At 36.6% G+C, this 18678-nt stretch overlaps 3 protein-coding genes and 1 long non-coding RNA gene across 4 annotated transcripts; 1 reads left to right on the top strand and 3 right to left on the bottom strand.

Moving 5' to 3' along the window:
• Positions 1-2209: 2209 nt before the first annotated feature.
• cops9 (COP9 signalosome subunit 9) lies at positions 2210-7653 on the bottom strand. Its single transcript, XM_088072025.1, has 3 exons — positions 7487-7653; positions 5536-5608; positions 2210-2403 (listed from the first exon to the last, which is right to left on the bottom strand). The coding sequence occupies exons 1-3, from the start codon at positions 7547-7549 to the stop codon at positions 2366-2368; spliced, it is 174 nt and encodes a 57-aa protein (XP_087928151.1). The 5' UTR covers positions 7550-7653; the 3' UTR covers positions 2210-2365.
• On the top strand, positions 7206-18098 carry LOC148186071 (uncharacterized). The gene is made up of 3 exons (XR_015775364.1): positions 7206-7278; positions 8556-8724; positions 17416-18098. It is a non-coding gene; the product is annotated as an uncharacterized LOC148186071 (long non-coding RNA).
• On the bottom strand, positions 8272-11469 carry otos (otospiralin). The gene is made up of 4 exons (XM_042510839.2): positions 11339-11469; positions 11117-11180; positions 10397-10420; positions 8272-8707 (listed from the first exon to the last, which is right to left on the bottom strand). Exons 1-4 carry the CDS (start codon positions 11381-11383, stop codon positions 8520-8522), a joined length of 321 nt encoding a protein of 106 aa, XP_042366773.1. The 5' UTR covers positions 11384-11469; the 3' UTR covers positions 8272-8519.
• apodb (apolipoprotein Db) lies at positions 11622-16552 on the bottom strand. Its single transcript, XM_042510840.2, has 5 exons — positions 16464-16552; positions 14439-14551; positions 14235-14356; positions 13707-13792; positions 11622-12820 (listed from the first exon to the last, which is right to left on the bottom strand). Exons 2-5 carry the CDS (start codon positions 14544-14546, stop codon positions 12588-12590), a joined length of 549 nt encoding a protein of 182 aa, XP_042366774.2. The 5' UTR covers positions 14547-14551; positions 16464-16552; the 3' UTR covers positions 11622-12587.
• Positions 18099-18678: the final 580 nt, after the last annotated feature.

Here is an 18678-nt window from a genome sequence, read left to right as displayed (position 1 = left end):
GTAATGAAGGGGAGCTGAAGTGCCACATAAGCACTTCTCAGAGACCCTCAACGAGGGCCAAACCACAGCTTCTGTCTAAACCTAAACACACACACACACATGCAGAGACAGCTGGTCCACACATGAGGAATTTGTTAATCTACAGTTTCCTCCTCACTTTAACTGTGTTCAGGCATGCCAGCCTTGTGCACACATGTACACACGTACACACACTTGTACACTAGTGGGTCTCTGAAAAAGCCATATAGCTGTGGTGTGTGATGCAATATCAGCACATCTGATTTGGATAAGGCTGTACTTTCATTCTAACACTCGGTTCTTATGAGGTTTGTGTCCAGGCGACGATTTATTATGTTTACAAAGATACTGAGATCTGCTTTCTCACACCAAAAGCGATTTAACCCAAAATAAATGATGCTTGCTGAGGACAAAATCAGATTTAAAACTTTATCTTGATATTGTTTATAAAAAGGATATATTTTTCTATTAGTTTTGGATGTAGTGAAATTTTGTAAAGTGTTATTGGCTCTTACTTTGATTTTGTCAAAGTATTTGATTTGATATTGGGGCTGTTTTTTATAGTTTGAGCTCCGTCCAGGAGGTTATCTCCGGGTCTGAAAAGTGAAGCAGATGCAAAAGTGCCTTTAAACCTGTGTTCTTGCTTATGGCCAGCAGAGGGCAACTCAAAAGGTTGCAAAATAAAGTTTGATTGTTTAGAGTTTTATGAAAAAATGACCCAACTTCTCAGAAGATAATTCAGGGAAAGCTTGAGGGCATGGTTACCTTGTGGTTGAACAGTTGTTACCACAGCTGTGTCCTTGGGTTCTCCATCAGATCCCTCGCTATCCACCGCTCCACCCTTTTATCCAAATACGGTCACTTCTGGCTTCAAACAAACCAAGAAGGCAATAACCAAAATGCAAAATATCTATGCAGTACCCCTTTTTCTGTTGTATGCAGTGCAATGATAATAAAGGCATTCTATATCTATTTTATCTGGGTGCATTATCACCTTTTGATTCAAATATTGCTGAACTGATTCGTGCATGGGCAGATGTGTAATTGCTATCTTTTGCAAACGAGCCCTACACACTTCAAACCAGTGAGAGGACCAAAATTACAAAAAAACAACCCAGAAATCTCTTGGTAAATAACCAAACATTGTAATTTTTGCAGAAGCATCTGTGTCCATATAATAATGTCTTGCTCAGTGTGCTGGTTTAGAAAACACTGTTGTAATCCCTTTAAGTTTCATGAGTGCTGCAGCATACAATGTGTTTCCAATTTTGTGGCACCAGTTTGGGGGAGGCCCTTTGCTGTTTTAACATGACAATAACACAGTGCACAAAAACAGACCCATAAAGGAAGTTTTCCCAGTTTTGCGTGGAAGAACCTGACTGGCCAGCAGAGTCCTGATCTAAACCTCATTCAGCACCTTTGGGATGAACTGAAACCTTGGACTGACTTTACTGATGCTATTGTGGCTCAAAAGGAACAAACTGCTGCAGCCAGGCTCCCTCTGAACACAGAACCCTCTGAGAAGAGAGGAGGCTGTTACTGCAACTCATTAATGCAAATGGTTAACAAATGAAATTTTCAACAGTCACAGATTGGTGTAATAATGGGGCATCCACATACTTTTGGCCATGGTCTGAGGCTTCTTTGAACTGTAATCAGCTGCTCTGATCAGCCCCGTTTCTGTCAATTCTATGTGCACGTGTAATGCTAATATACATTAAACCATATTCTTATCCTTTGCCTACACATGGAGCTTGTTTATGTGCTGCACCACCTCGGGGAAAGTCATAAATGAATACATTAAAATGTCATTTGAACTCCTAAGTTCATATATAAGTCAATACAAATAGTTCAATGAACATGGGAAGTGCTGCTAATCTGAAAGTCACAGCTTTTCTATTTTCACTATTTATAATACCTGCAGTCTGCACCTGAATGCTTCATTTGCTCTTTTTTTCCCCCCATTTCCACATTTTTTGCAGTCCCTTTCCTGTCCCATCGTGCCCCAAATAACACTTAGCAGTCATGTTAACACTGTATCTCGTATGTAATTAAGTTTGCTAACAGGTGTTTCTCAGAGCCCGCAAACCTGCAATCCAGCCAGGAGCAGATTCAAACACGACGACGCCAAAACCATACTCATAATTTTCTCTACAGCTGGAATGTAAGGGATTCTCAGAATTCACACACACCTGGTTCACCTTTTATTTTAGTAAAAACAAAAAGTCTTTATTTAAGTATTGGTGAGGAGAGACATGTGGAAGTTGTATTTAGAAAAAGCCCATTTTTGTGATTCGTTTTCTTATGTACACTTTCAGATAAACATGCAGGTGTCTGGATGCTGTCATCACTGCAGGTCATCGTCGTCAAACAGATCCTCAAAGTCTGCAGGTGTGAAAGACGGCACGAATACAAGTTGGAGAGGAAAGAGACAAAAAAGACAAAGACAAAGATGGGGTTAGAATTAGTCAAGCTGCTTCCCAGAACTCCTACATCCTCTGCTAATTATGCTCTTTTTTCCAATTATTCTAGCTTCTAAGTTTAAAAACTAAAACTTTTCATATGCTGTTTGGTGGGCGCTTTCATCCAGAGTGTCTATATTTTGTTGTGGCCAAATGCGTAGGAGCTGCACATATGTCATCCACTTACAATTTCTTACACGACTCTCCAAATCCTGAGTCAAAAATAATACTACTACTAATAATAAAGAAGACCAATAAAAAGAGTCTGTAGGCCTGTAGCCTGTAGGCAGCACCACAATTTCAAATCCAATTTTCTCCCTATTGCTTATGTCCACAGAATGGCACACTGCATAAACCCCTCGATATTAGAGCTGAAACCATTAGTCGTTTGGTAATTTACTCGAGCTACAGAAAACTGATGGGACTAGGAATGGGACAGTGAACGATTTTGTCGCAGATTGCAAGGAAAAAATTTACAATAAACTGATTGTGGTAGATTTCCATCATATGCATAATCATGAATATTGTGTCCAGGAAACCCCAAACAGACTGCTTGGTAACCAACAACAAAAGACTCTGCAAAAACAGGCTGAACACACACCAACCCCAAAATACCCAAAAGATCTTGATCAAGCATATTTCATGTCGAAAGACATGATGCCATATAGAGTAGTTGAAAAGCCTGGCCTCTTAAGTTTGTTTGTTTTTCACTAAAAAAAGGATGTTCACTCAAAAAAGATGTTTGTTTGTTTGTTTCTTTGCATGATTCCCATGCCATTTTCAGAGTTTTGAGCTTGTTTTGGTCACTATTTGGGCAATATTGTGAAACACAATTATTCTGTCCAAGATAATTGTGACACCAAATTTCTGTACTATCTAATGCCTGTCATCAAATATTACCACTGATTATCTACTGATTTTTGTTTAAGCCATTTTGTGAGGACGAGTTTCCGAAAATCCGTTTCCAGGCTCTTGATGGCTGTTTTTCCTTTGTCTTCTATTATATCATATTAAATATCGTTGAGTTTTGTACACAACACGTAATTTTAATTTTAAAACTGAGCCTCAAAAAATGGTGATGGGCATTTTCTTTTTTAAAAAATTTTTTTTTTTTTCATTTTAATCTATATAGCCCAATATCACACATTTGCTCCGAAGGGCTTTGAGCTGTCTGCTGCAAGGATGTTTTCAGAATGAGCTGAAAGCTTAAGTGGTTTGCAGCAGTTTATATAGGCTGTATAGTTAAAAAAAAAGTCCATAGTCCATAATCTAGGTTGGAGATGAACTTTTTTTTGTTCTAAAATTTACTAGACACTCAGTAGATTACCACAGATTTTTTTGAGAAGCAAATCTAACAGGCACTGACAAATTTACGAGCCTTTGGCTGGCGTTAATTTCCAACCCTGACTGAAACCAATTCAGCACACAAGCCTTTTTCTTTCATGTGTCTGTGTTTTCCAGGAACAGGACATCCCTGTGTTTTGCCTAATAAGGGACCGGCAACGAGTCAAACAGCTTGCCCTTTGGCTACTCATACATCTTTTTACACACACTACTGCAGCACCAGACACCGGGAGTCTTCTCTTAGATACCTTATTTTCACAACATTGTCTAAAAATGTTTTCACACTTTTCAGATGACTTTTCAATGCGACTTAACTTTATATCGTCAAGTCGGTGTGGGCTTGCAGAGAACAAAGTCTTTTCAAAAATCACACAATGGCGTTAAATTATCGCTCTAGTTCTATAATCATAAAGAAATCTTTAACAAGTTGTTCTTTTCCATTCCTCGCTCATCTCTGGTTAAATCCTGAGTCTGATTGTTAGTGTTTGGTGTGCACATACGTTTAGAGTTCCACTAGTGCTCAGTTTGTGGTCACTGAACATGCATTACAAGCAATTAAGTTACATCATTTTGTACAATGTATGTCATTCTAATCATATGTACCAGCTGTGTCGAATTCTGAATTAAACATGGCATTATAGTTCTTTAAGTGTGCATATTATTAGCATGAAAGGCCCTTATGGGACATAAATCCCTTTTAGCACCACAAGCTGAGACATGCCATACATGAAAATTTACTGAACGGCAGTTTTAGCACCCGAGTGATGCAAAGAAGTGTGTATTAAACATGTGTGTTTAAAGCAGCTGACTGGCGAGGTGTCCCGCTGAGTTTCAGTCTGACAGCAGCTATAAAACTCACTTTACCATCCTACTCTCTACTCCTCTTTTTTTTTCTTTCATTCCCTCCTTTTTAACAATCAGCTTTCTTCTTTCTGGGTCATGTGCTGCTGAGCCAAAATTGTTTTGCCTGCAGCCGACGCTGCAAGACGGAAAAAAGATTAGCTTAGTGGTTTTTTGTGCGTCCTCTGCGCATGTGTTTATGTGTGTGAAACTGGTGTTTACAGGAGAATGACTGGATTTTTTGAGGGTTTATTTGAGAAGACAATGTGGTTGAGCCAAGGAACTGGTTGATGTGCTTAAATTAAAACTCCTGTTTGTCAATATTCCCCTCTCTACCATACATTACATATATTTTAAAGGCATTTAATTAAATTTGTTGTATTAGACATACTCTGAGTGATTTAATGGTGCCAGTTAATAAACAGTTAATGCTTTTTTTTAACTTTACTGTGCACAAGTGTTTGAACAGTTCAGTCATGTGTTTCAGCTTATATTTTAAGTTGAACTGTAAAGACAGATTTACAAATGATCAGGTTTCTCTTTATGTGTTAACCAGGTTTCTGTCGAGTGGGTGATCGTTTGAAGGGAACTGAGTTTCGCATTTCCATCATGTTACAGATGTCACACTACTACGAAACATCAGGCATGTTCTGATAATGTGAATCCATAAAAAAAAGCCACTCACGTCTAAAATCACTACCGTCTACTGAAAAATATCGTTAATAAAGCAAAAGATAGATGGAGGGAAATCATAACAGTTCACTTGCTGTAGTTACCACAACTTCAACTAGGCACCACGATGGTTACTTTACACGTTCTTTCCACTGTATGTAAATTTGATAATTTAGGGGGGAAAAACACAGCGGCTTACCATTGAAGAAATCAGAGTGCACCGCTTTTTCATTGGCTGCCAGGTCCATAAGCAGGCCGCTGCTGCCTCCTGCCTGTTAACACACAGCAGCACAACCAGCTTTATGGCTTCAGCAATAACGTACTAACTCACACACTCAAACACACAGGTGTTACATCACATGTAAACAAAAGGCATGAAGAAGCTACTTATGGACAATGTAATTATTCATTTATCACTGAAGGAATCCCCAATGGACGGTGTAACTAGAAGCCAGAGTATATATGAATTTAGTGACACATTAGGCAGAAACAGTTGCTTTAACTGCCTTGTAGATGCAGTCGGTGCAATCATCTTCACCCTAACAAAACACAGTGCAAGAGTAGTTGTGAAATAATCCAGATCAGCAGTGTTAAAAGTCCCCAGAAAGTCACAAAAAAATTACATGGCCCCAGCTAAGGAAAGGAGGATAAATCAAGCGCTCCTGACAAGGAGGGCGACACCTCCCTCAGGTACAAACACTTTCCTCTAAGGACAGGACATATAAGTTGTCTCCACCCTTTCTTTGTCCTTTTGCATGGCAGAGATGATGTGTGTGCCACGTAAGTTTGTGCCTTTACTTTTTGATTACCCTGTACCTGCACACCATAATTTTGATGTTTAATTGATTAGTTTGATGTTAGTGTTAGTTTTTTGTAACTGCAAAGCTGAAACCAAACACTTACTAGATTTTTAAGACTTTTTAGTGCCAATGAGACCAAATTTCAAAAAAACAAAACTGAGGGAGAATTTTAGTTTGCCCAAATGTTTGCTGTAACATAAAACATGACTTTTCTTTGGCCAGTGAAAAAGTTTGATTATCTACGTCAAATGTCCCCCTTTTAAAGGAGCATGTGGACATTTTTTTTTAATCTGCATGTGAGATCCCACTGGTTAGATCCCCATCACAATAAGTAAAAAAAGGAAATTGTTTGTTAAACACACACTGAGCATTTTTAAGACTTTTGAAAGTTTAAGTCAATTTAATACCATTTAAGGTCTTGTTTTCACATTAATGAATGCACTGCCTTTTAAGACTGGAAGGATCCATGGGAACCCTCGACACCTTTGCTCATTGAAAGAAACCTGCTTTAAAATAAATCTACTGTCTCAACACCTGCTGCCTGCATCTCCTTCCTGTGTTCATACACATTAAGTCAACATCCAGAGCCTCTAACAAAGTAAATAACCCTCAATGATTCAGGGTAGAAATAACATTTGATTTAAAGTTAAAAAATAAATAAATGAGGGCATGTGGATTATTTTTTTCATGGATATTTTATTTATTTTAAGATATGCATTTGCGGGGTTTCTCACATATTTGTTCACATACAAATCTTCATACATTTAACTTTTGCATGAGGAGGTCCAGAGGTAAAGATCCAGACTAGCATCAATCTTATCTTGATCTGGCACATGCCTGTGATGCAGATCTAGCGCGTGTATCTTTATGCTGCAACAAAGGTGAACGATGCTCTACAGAAATACCCCTCTTCAAAGCATTATAGTAAAAGACCAGTTTGTACCTGGGCTTTTTTCTACACAGTAGTGGTGTTAGACGGGGGTTTAATATGCAAAACTAGCTTTTAATATCCTATTTACGCTGTTTGAAATATTTAAAATGAAGCTACAGCGTTCAGCTGTGTCAGACTCTGCCCCCTTTTACACAGGGTTTCCTTGACTGAGGGGGGTCAGACTCAGACACAGCACCTGATACACTTCATGGTATGACAAATACACGTCATTTTAACTATTTTTATTGTTATGAAGCTAGTTTTTAAATTGGCAAAACTGTCACCGAAAGGCTGCGTTTTGAATATATCAGAACATTTATAGAAGGTAGCTAACATTAACGCTCTAGGCTAGTTAGCATTAGCCGGTGTTTTGGACGATTATTTTGCTGTTTTTTCGCTACAAATCTACGTAAACCCACTTCGTCCAGATCCACGTATGGTCCAGCTCCTTCCGGAAACATCTCGTCCACTGCGGGTTTCATATTTGTTTGTATCAGTTCAGCAGTAACTGTTTAAAAGTTGTTGCAGCTTTGAGTTTAAGGCTAGTTAGCTTAGCTTCACGGAAGCCGTAAACGTGTGCAACATTTAATCTTGCTCGGCTGACTCTGCTGGGTTGCTTTAATGGTTCCACGCTTTCGTGCGGGATACTGTATACAATGTGAGTTTTTCCTTAGTAACAATAAACTAAATTAATATTAGCGATATTACCGAGGGGACTGTTTTACCTTATTAAATCATTATTTCAATAAATCGCTTTTGTCATTTCTGGAAAACTGAGGAAAATCAGTAACAAATTAATGAACAAATTATGCAATATCAACTTTATTGATGATATTAGGCTAGTTCGAAAATATACCAGCAATGTGATAATAGACAGCTTTGTAGCCTATGTAAAACAGCATGGCTGAGACAAGTTATAACACCAACAAAATCAACATAGGCCGCTGAAAAATAATAGCTGTACATTTTAAGAAACAAGGAAAATCATTATACATATAATCTGTGTTTGAGAATTTTAACTCTTTTTTTGAGTATGTGAATGTGTTTAGCATAAACAATTGCATTTACCTCCTAAATACAAGGATTATTTAAAAATGAGAGAAAAGAAGAAAAAATATATAAAATTATGGAAAAGATACATTCAAGATCAAGAAAACAGAAGAATTTAAGTACAAAGGATGAAAATAAAATCACAAAGACCTAAGAAATTTGGGAAATACTTTATTTGTAGTACATTATGAAGATAATATACAATCCTACAAAAGGGTTACAATCTAGTTTAATGTAATATACTAATGTGTGGATATACTAAAAAATGATATACTTAAAAAAAAGAACCTAGTATTCACCTAATTTTATGTATTTTTTATTCCATATTATTTATCTTATTTCCTCATAATCTGTCTTGTGTCAGAAATGCTTTAGCTCAGAAATGCTCCTTCCAGCTCCTTTTCAATGTTCATGTCCTGCATTGGTCTCATATCCAAGGGTGTCTCCAAGGTGCTGGTGGGCGAAGAAGGCCCGGGCCATCTCGTTGATGTGGTTGTAGGCCCCGATGGATCTGAAGTATTCGATGTAGTTCCAGAAGTCAGAGGTGGAGTAGGGCCAGTAGGGAACAGCTGGTGGTTCATCATACGGCACTGAAGACATGAAGCAGGTAAGGGACGGACAGGAGACAACTTCATATATTCACTCTCCTCATACACTGTTGCATAATAATAATAATAATAATACATTTTATTTATAAAGCTCTTTTAAAGGAACTCAAAGATGCTGTACAAAAGTAAAAAGCAACATAGTTTTTAGGAGAGATTTAAATTTGGATGTGTTTGCGTGAGTTGGGTGTGATTGGGACTTAATTCCAGTATGGAGAAGGCTCTGTCCCCCAAGGCTGTCAAATTCATCTTTGTCTATATGTTCCTGGTACTCAGGGGCAATTAGATCAGTCGGTACACTGAAATCAGAATCTCGTCTAATTCTAATTAGGAATTTGTATTGGTGTTGGTGCATAACAGTAAACATAAGACAGATCAAGTAACATAGATGTAGAATCGAAAAATTAATAACTAGACTAGACTAGACTAGACTCTAACTAAAATTAGATAACTAAATAGTTTAAAAATGAGAAATTTTATGCAAAAATTTTTCAAAATATTAACCACGAGATCAGCAAAAGTACAAAGTATAAAGTAGACAGACAGAGTCCAGAAGGTGTGTACATTTAACACAGAGACAGAAAAATTCCATGGATGCCGTTAAACAAATTTCAGAGAAAGGAAAGGCTGTGAACATATAAGAGATGAAGAGCAGGTTTTTCAACTTAACAAAACACGAGTCACACCTTCGACTTAAAAAGCAACACGTGCTGTGATTTGCTCAAATACTGTGCTTATGTAAAAGTTTGAGGTGCTTAACTTGAGCATTTCCATTTTCATGCTACTTTATACTGCAACTCATGACAATTCAAAAACAGAGAGATATTTAAACTTTTTATGCCAAAAGATGAATTTGCTAACTTTAATTTGCAAATTCAGATTATTAATTCAAAATATATAAAGTAATAAATAAAGATGTAATACACAAAGTAACCAGTCAATTAAAAGTAACTAAAATTAGCTTAATCTTCACAAGTTGTAAAATTAAAGTTATGAACACATTAATGCACCAATAATTATAATGGAAACATGTAATATATACAGTAAAATTCTGAATGCATGGTTTTTACTTTTAACAAAGTATTTCAACATTGTGGTATTGCTACTTTAAAGATTTGTGTCCTTCTTCAAAGACTGGTTGTGACTGCAATTCTGCATTTACAGCTCAGGTTGTTTTTCTGTTTTGTTTTGGGGTTTTTTGGTCACAACTCAGTAAGCCTATAACTTAATGAGTAATTAAAATTTTGCCAGTTAGAAAAAATGTACCATCAGTCATGAAAATGTGCACAGAAAGAGTGCTCTTTGTTTTTACATTATTAGTAACCCTTTAGATTAACTTGAAAGTATTTTAAAGTTTTTTTCAAACTCTAATATCAAAAAAGGGACATGTGTATCCTGAATTTATAAAACAACTGAGTTACTTCCAACTTTAATTTAGAACACTGGGCTATTTATGTGTGCATGCACGTTTTTGTATGGCTTTTGTGATTTTTTCTTTAGTGTTAGAATAGTTTCTGTGTGTAAATGTGCTCATTACAGTAACAAACAAAGATGCTGTTTATTCATTTTTAGATGTGCAAGAGAAGGAAAATTATCCATTATATCTGTGGCACTTTTTGTTTGTTGCAAAATATGGAGGCATCTAAAATGAGACACGTTATTTATATACAGTACCTCCTTCTGGGATGACTCGTGCCTCTGTGAGCAGGACAGAGAGAGACAGAGAGAGAGAGACAGACAGAGAGAGACAGACAGAGAGAGACAGACACAGAGAGACAGACAGAGAGAGACAGACAGACAGACAGACAGAGAGAGACAGACAGACAGACAGAGAGAGACAGACAGACAGACAGAGAGAGACAGACAGAGAGACAGACAGAGAGAGACAGAGAGAGACAGACAGAGAGAGACAGAGAGAGACAGACAGAGAGAGACAGACAGAGAGACAGACAGAGAGAGAGACAGAGAGAGAGACAGAGTGCAAAAAAAAAAATTAACATTCTCAGCATTCCAAAGCTTCCTGTGCACAAAGACGGGATTCAAGTGAGAAAAACTGAAAACTGAACTTCTTCCCAGAGGACTGCAGGATACCTGCTCCCTCCTCAAATATTATCGCTGACCATTTCACACACAGCCCTCTTTGTGCACATGCAGTCACCAAAAACAAATGCTCTCATATAGATTCACCAGCGTCACATCTGGGAGAATCGCACATGATTCATACACAGCTTTACGCATTTATAAATGCACATATGAATTGGGTTTTAATGCTTTACCACTACATGTTTTAAAAGTACAAGCAAACTAAACTTAAGTTACAGGACATCAACTGATGCCTTCAAGAGAAAAACAAACCTGAGGTATAAAAAACAGATTTAAAAAAGAGAAACTCACCGCTGAGATGACAGGCAAAGAGGCAGAGGAGAACACTGAGCCAGACCAGCAGTTTCATATTGCCCTAAATAAACAAAAATACTTATGATACTCTTGGTGTTAATCCCCCATCAGTGCATATAATGATTCCCAGTACCTAAAAACTCCTCTTTTCTTGTAGTTCATCATAGTTTAGTGAGAGTAAAATGAAACTAAGATAGTGAAAATGTATCAGATGTTTACCTGTAATTGGTTTGCGAAGCCGTGCAGAGTGATGCTGCTGTTCATCTGCTGGGTGACTGTGGTCTGTGGTGAGTGCAGCTCAGTGGAGGAAGAGTCAGCGGACCTCCACCACTCACACACATACACACACACACAAATATTTGGCACCCTGGTCATGGAATTACCCTCAGAACAAACTACCGCTTCATGATTTTGTGTCCTTAGGAAGGTTTAAAGCTCCCAACACTGTGTAACTAAAGGCCGCAATTCCTATTCCTAAACTGTTTTTTTATATTATCTTCTTCTTCACATGCTGTAATTTATCATTATCGTAACCTTGTAATGGAGTGTTATCTTGGCAAGGTCTCTCTTGAATAATAGATTTTAATCCAAAGGGACTCACTGGAAAAATAAAGGATAAAATAAATAAAAGAAAGAAACATGGATTAGCACATAACTGAGAATTATTTAATTTGATTAAATTTTTTATTAGTGCAATTGCAAGGCTTTTATAAATTATATGAGAACACACTAATTGTGCTTTACAATTAGCAGCAATCAGAGGTCTATGCAGTGTAACTTCACATTTCTACTGTAGCTCAATGTGAAGTCTTTGGCTAAATGATATTCCACTTTAACTTTTTTTTTCTCCCCACAGTAACTGTAGAACTTTTGGATATCTCTTTTTGAATGAAATATATTAAATTCCTCCCATCTTCTCATTGTTGCTCAGTTATAGTCAGTGCAATGCTCACCGGAAAGATGAGGTGTGACCAAATGATCTGTTTAAGTACGGCTTTAATATACACAGATCTCACATGCTTGTTTTCTTTTTTCCCATCACCACAAATATGCATGTTTCAGTTTGTAATGCATTACTTCATATAATTCAACACATCCCGCTAGAATATCACAGTACAATGTACTCACGATGAATAATGAGTGACTTTGTAAAGCATTGATGCTTATTTGTCTGCTTTACAAATTCCATTTCCTCCTTCAAATTTAAAAAAACAATATATTATAAAAGGATCTTTAAATGGTTTTATATGTAACACAGCAGATTTAACTACTTCTTGTCAAGGTTTATGTGGAACAGTTACAATATGGGGCCTGGATAATGCTGAATATACAGGCTAATGCAAATTAAATAAAATTATAGAGATTTGTTTGCTGTGCTAACTTCAATATAATCTACGGATAATCAAATATTCAGCATTGCCGCATCTAAGTGCCATGACTGGTTACAGCTGAACGTCTCCATTAATCCCTAGTTATCCTTGCAGCCCGTCTGATCTGTGGGCTTCATCCGAAACAGGTCGATCCCTTCGTTGATCATCAGCTCTTTGGCGTAACTCACGGTCTCATCAGGCAAGAAGCGCGACCGGCCGAGGATCCAAGCGTAGTCGATGTGGAAAATATAGAGGATGTTTACGCAGGAGTATACAACAGACAGGCTGGTGTAGTCAGTGGTTAGAATCCAGTAAGGGCTGTAGGGAGTAACTGGAGAGAAAAAAAAGCTGATTATAGCAGAATATTAGCAGAGTTTATAAATATTCTATATATAAAACAAAGAGTGAAAGAATTACAGAAAAAGGCCAGCTCATAGTTAATATCTGAAATAAACTGAATTGGTTAACTTGATTTTGATCCAGTTAATGTCAGGGAAAGATTCAAATTTCACATTCAGTGTTTGCTATACATGTACGTGATTAAGCTGCTTAGTGCTTCAAAACATTTTCTCTCTGATAACATCCAGTATAAATGCTAGTGTCATCTGCATATTGATGAAACAGAACAATATATCAATGCACAAGACAAAAACTTCATAGCTGTTTTCTGAGGCTATATTTAGGCTCTGTCGAGCCTTGTGCTAAATGCTACTTAAACTCTGTTATCTTAATAGCTGCAACAGTGATGTAATGCTCGAGTTAGCTGAAAAAGAACATAAACATCTACTCATAACTAGTCTTACCAGAAAAGACAGGATGTTTCACAGACAGAGAGATAGGCTCATTGTCATTGAAACTGCAAATGTACTGAGGCTGCTGCATCATGTGTCAGCCGATATATCATCATTCACAAGGTATGTGAGTTCCTTAAGCAGGATGAGCTCAGATAAGCTGGTACGTTATGAGTGGAAAGTCTGCAAAGAGCTGTGACTTTTTGGCTTGATTTTCTATCTCTTTATGAAATGTTATAAACTTTGTAATGATTTTAGTAAAATAATTATCAAACATTATTGTCTTTAAAACAATTCCCTCCTTATAACAATAAAAAGCAAGGCAAAACAATGAAAGATGTCAATAAACAAGAAGTGAGGAAATACAACAGCAACGGTTAGATAACAAAACATAGAAAGCAGATAAGGAAGAAGAAGATAACTCACAATATGAGAAGCTGACTCCAAGTTTGGCAGATTCTCTCAGGTCTGGAATCACTGCTGTCCCTTCTGCTGTCCTCACCTTGTCTTTACTGAGACAGTGAGAAACAATTATCTTTATTAAACTTATGTGAGGGATACATCCATATCTGAAGCTAATAAGAAACTGATAATTATTTCGTTTTAGAGGTGCTGGTAGGCAGATGTTGTTACCTTTGACAGAGCCATGTTAAGTGTTTTCTTTGTTTCCAGTCTTTATGCAAAGTTAAGCTAATTGCTTTTTTTAACCACAGTTACAAAGTGCAATTCAGAAAAGCAACAATTAAATAAAATGCAAACAGCACAGTGATCATACATCAATACTGGGGAATTAAAAAGAAAATGTGTACAATGGCCCCAGAGGGTTGATGAAACCTAGCAACAGCAGCCCATAAAATATTCAAAAATGCTTTCATATGAAATAGTCCTTAGAAGGAATTTAAAGGGTGCTAATGATGTCCCTTAAATGTGTCTTAAATGTCCCAAAATACTCACTAGAACTGAGAGTTCAGCACACGAATTGTACCGTCTTTTCTTACGGCGTAGTTGGCCTCGATACACTTTCCTCTTTCAAAGGAAGCAGGGAGCTTCTCAATCTCATACCACCTGCCCAGATACTGTTCACAGAGATGTTTCATTAGTTTTATATAGTTCAGTACATATATGTGTGTATGAATGAATGTTTTTATGTATGTTTACCTGTTGAAGGTTGAAGTTTGGCTGCACCTTGGGAGTAGGACAGGGACCCCAGTGATAGGTCTGTGCTGACACCAGAGGGAGCAGCAGGAGGAGGTAGACTGTGGACATTGTTTCTTCAGAAAAGGAGGGAAGATTAAAGAAGCTCATATTATCTGGTAGTGCAAGAAGTATTCTGATTGTTTACCTATGTAAAACTAGCAAACCACAGTGAACGATTTGGTTAAATGTAAAAGTCCTGCATTTAAAATTAAATGGAAGTAAGTAAATTCTAATTTATATCAGTCTGGAAAGCACCTTAAGTTATTAATTAATTAATACATTTTTTGTAAAGCGACTTTGAGTTCCAGAAAAGCAGTTTATAAATACAATGTATTATTATTATTATTAAATAAATAAATGTAGTGGAGTAAAATGTTTGAAATTTGCCTGTAAATTGTAGTTCTGTGTTTGTTTACCCCTAGAAAGTAATATGTAAGTTTGAGTAAACTTTGAGATGTTGGCTTTATGTTGAGTTTAATTCAATTAATTTGTGTAGGAACATATTGTTTGTTGCTTATTTAAACTGGTGTGGCCTACTGATATCTTAAGTCAAACTTTTAATGGTCTAATTTGTAATTTTTTGAATTTCATTTTGGATTAAAGGCTACCTTTGGTACCTGGACCCTATTTTCTATATTTTGGCATCAAAGTGACTGATGGGAACAACAGTGTTTGAAATTGATCCAGAACTGAGCGGACGAGACGAAGCCCACAGTGGCAAAGAACGGCTTCAATGCAACCACTTCGAGCATTTGTGAACTGCTGGTTTACGTCAACTAAAAGTGCTTGTTTTTGCCACTGACATGTTCAGATTGTTACTATAGGCGTCTGATAACTTCTGGAAAGAGATACAGAGAAAGACTTGTTTCGTAAAGAGTAAAACTGTTTTGTGCCCTGAAATCAAAATTGCCAAACCCACCAGACATAATTTAATAAAAAGTAAGTTTAGTGTATATAGAGCCAGCATATTTTCCTATTTAACCGGATGATTTAAGAGTTTATTTCAACAAAACCAGAGCTCATGATCATTGGCATTGTGGTTTGGGAATTTTTGGGCTATTTTTGGTCAAACAAAAAAAGGATCTTTCTCTGTAGGGATCATTTTCATAATTTTTTCAGAAAAATATTTTAACAGTCTGATCCTGTCAGTGGCAAAAACAAGCACTTTTAGTGGATGTAAATTCACAGTGTGAACATCCCACATTTAATTACATTGCAGCCTTTTTTGTCAAAAAACAAAAAGAAAGTTCCACATAAAAACAAAACATGGGAGAGTAAGGTCCAGGTATCTAAATTACCCTTTAAAAATATATTTTTTTATATTACATAAATCAAGAATAAAAATAAGGATTATTAAGTTTATCTATGTTGTTAGGTCTTTGATTTTTTAAAGTAAAGCTGTTTTTTCATAAGTATTTCATGGTTAAATGTTAAATGTTAAAATTAAATAAACCCTAAAGTGCACATCATTATAGTCTCACTGCAGTCTGTAGTGGCTGTTGGCATGCAACTTTTCTTTCTATTGTTCCCTATAGATATTAACAGGTGTTGATCAGTTCAAGGTTTTGTGAAATAAGATAGCAGTGAAAAACATGCCAGAAAAGCCCCTTTATCTTTCTCTCTTTCAAAAGTGCTGAAGCTGAGAGTGTCGTCTTTTCTTTTGTTACCTTACAAAACATCCCATATTGTGTCACCTGTTTTTCTGGTTTTCATGTAACAGCTACACCAAAAGGATTTTTTAAAAAGGAGAAACTACTGTGTAACATTAATAATAAACATTAAACGTTATAGTTTCTCAATGGATTTCAGCAAAAGGTGAAGTTAAAGTAAAGTACAAATTTAGGTCTACTGAGAAAACCTAGAAGAAGAAAACTCTTCTGTTCTGCAAAAGAGTTATTTTAAAAATGTACTTTTTTGCAAGATGAACATTTATTCTGTAAAATTTGCATTTTTGCAGAATTCAGCCATGACAAAAAACTTTCTTACCTCAGGTTTATGACTGTTAAAGATGTCAGATGGAGACTGCAGCTGCTGATACAAACTGTCTTGAGCTCTCTGGACAAACACAGACTGGGAGTGTGTTCACGTTCACGTTATGTCACTCCCACAGCACGAGGCAGCTTGTTAACATAAGTGTCATCATGTGCACATTCCCAATTGTAAAAAGCATTTAAAAGGCAAAGTATAGTATGCCATATAGATTTCATAGAAGGTCATCTTGTATAATTCCATTAAAAAATCAAAACGTATAGTATACCTGTTTTATAAGTCACAGTAGAGAATAAAAAAGGAATCATAAAAGAGACAAAGTATACCAAAACAGTCAAGTTAATAGTCAATAGTTAAGTGTGCCAAAAAAAATTGAACCGTATGGCGTTAAAAAAAAAAATATTTAAAACATCATACTATAATATGGTGCTAAAAAATCAACCGTATTTGCAACATTCTATGCTGAGGCTTGTCTTGACATGCAATTTTATGTGGTTTTCAGCTCTTTTTGACATGTATTATTTGACATTTTGCGCCATGCGTGTTTTTTTATGGGGTTTCTGGCCTTTTTTTGGATCTTTTTTTGACATTTTACACTATTACATGTCTCCACATAGTATAAAAAGTGGTTTCTAGATGTTTTTTGGGAATATTTATACATTTATGCATTTACATTTTTTGCCATGCTATAGTATGGCTTTTTTGGTCATTTTTTCAACATGCTATTTAATGGCATTTTTGGCCATTTTAGATGTTTTTTTTGAAAACTGTAAACTGTAACATGCCTCTACATGCTATACAAAGTGGTGTACAGCTGTTTTTTGGACATGTCATGTTTTGACATTTTTCACCATACTATAGTATTGCTTTTTTGGTTATTTTTTTCAACATGCTTTTACAATTCTAATATCTGAAAATAATACTGCTTTTGTCCTATGTCTTCCATGAGGCATTACTTGAAAAGCTGACCTCAAGCCAGCCATGATGAGCCTCTCTTTGCCACAGAGGAGGGGAAACTGATATCCTGGGCCTGGTTGCCTCACATCTTCGGCTCCTCTGCCAATACTGCAAGCTTCCTCCAGATCATTTCACAGCCATTCCTCTCGCATAGTGAAGCAACAGCTGCTTCATCTATCGCCCCTGTGTCAGCACTCAAAGCTATGGGTCGATGGTCATCTTCGGCCGATGAACGCTACCTCAGGCCCGAGGCACAAACTATTCTAGATGCTCAAAAAGCTATGAGTGCTCTTTGGCATTGGCTGGCTTCAATTGAATGTTAAGCATATACATGATTAATTATACCCTTGTTTCCTTGATATGTTATTTAGTAGTGAACCTGAATTTATTGCGCTAGTTCATCTCCACCCAATTTGCATCTTAGCTCCTCCTATAGGCTCTTCCAAGAAGCCTTGAACTGCCAGGGGGGTTTGCTGGTGTTGTCGTTTTGGGGTTTTGTATTCTTTTTGCTGCTGCTCTCCCTTCCTCACGCCTTCCTTGTATGCACAGTAAGGGCAGAAATGTGTGCTGTTCCTGATTAATGCTTTCCACGTGAATACGTGGAAAGGCACGGAGTTCCCAGAAAAGAACCATACCACCAAATAACAATTACAGCAATGAGGCTGAATTTAAAAACTGCAAAGTGGTGTTCTTGACTAAGTGGTCCTGACTGAACTATACAGTATGGCAAACATGTCAAAAAAATGCAAATTTACAAAAACTACTGAAAACTGTTTAAAACGACATAAAATACCATGTGGAAAAACCATAGCATTGGATATTGCAGAAACAGCCAAAACACCATGGAAAAGGATGTCAAAAACCCACCAAAAATGAAATAATATAGTATGGCAAAAATGTCAAATAGATGCCATTTTCAAAAATTTGCTCAAAACCACCAAATAGACACGCCATTGCAAAGGATGCTGCAAAAACAGCCAACAGCATTAAATAGCATGTCAAAAAATCCACCAAAAATGCAAGGCTATAGTATGGCAAAAATGTCAAAAAATGCCATTTTCAGAAAACTGCTGAAAACCATTTGAAACCAATTATAATAACTTGTTGAAACACGCCAAAGCAAAGGATGCTGCAAAAAAGCCAAAAACACCATTAAATAGCATGTCCAAAAATCCACCAAAAAAGCAAGGCTATAGTATGGCAAAAATGTGAAAAAATACCATTTTCAAAAAACTGCTGAAAACCAATTTAAACC

The sequence above is a fragment of the Plectropomus leopardus genome, chromosome 21, assembly GCF_026936395.1.
Source record: "Plectropomus leopardus strain MGB_pleo_1.0 chromosome 21, ASM2693639v1, whole genome shotgun sequence".
NCBI lineage: Eukaryota > Metazoa > Chordata > Actinopteri > Perciformes > Serranidae > Plectropomus > Plectropomus leopardus.
This window is presented reverse-complemented; position numbering and strand designations above follow the sequence as displayed.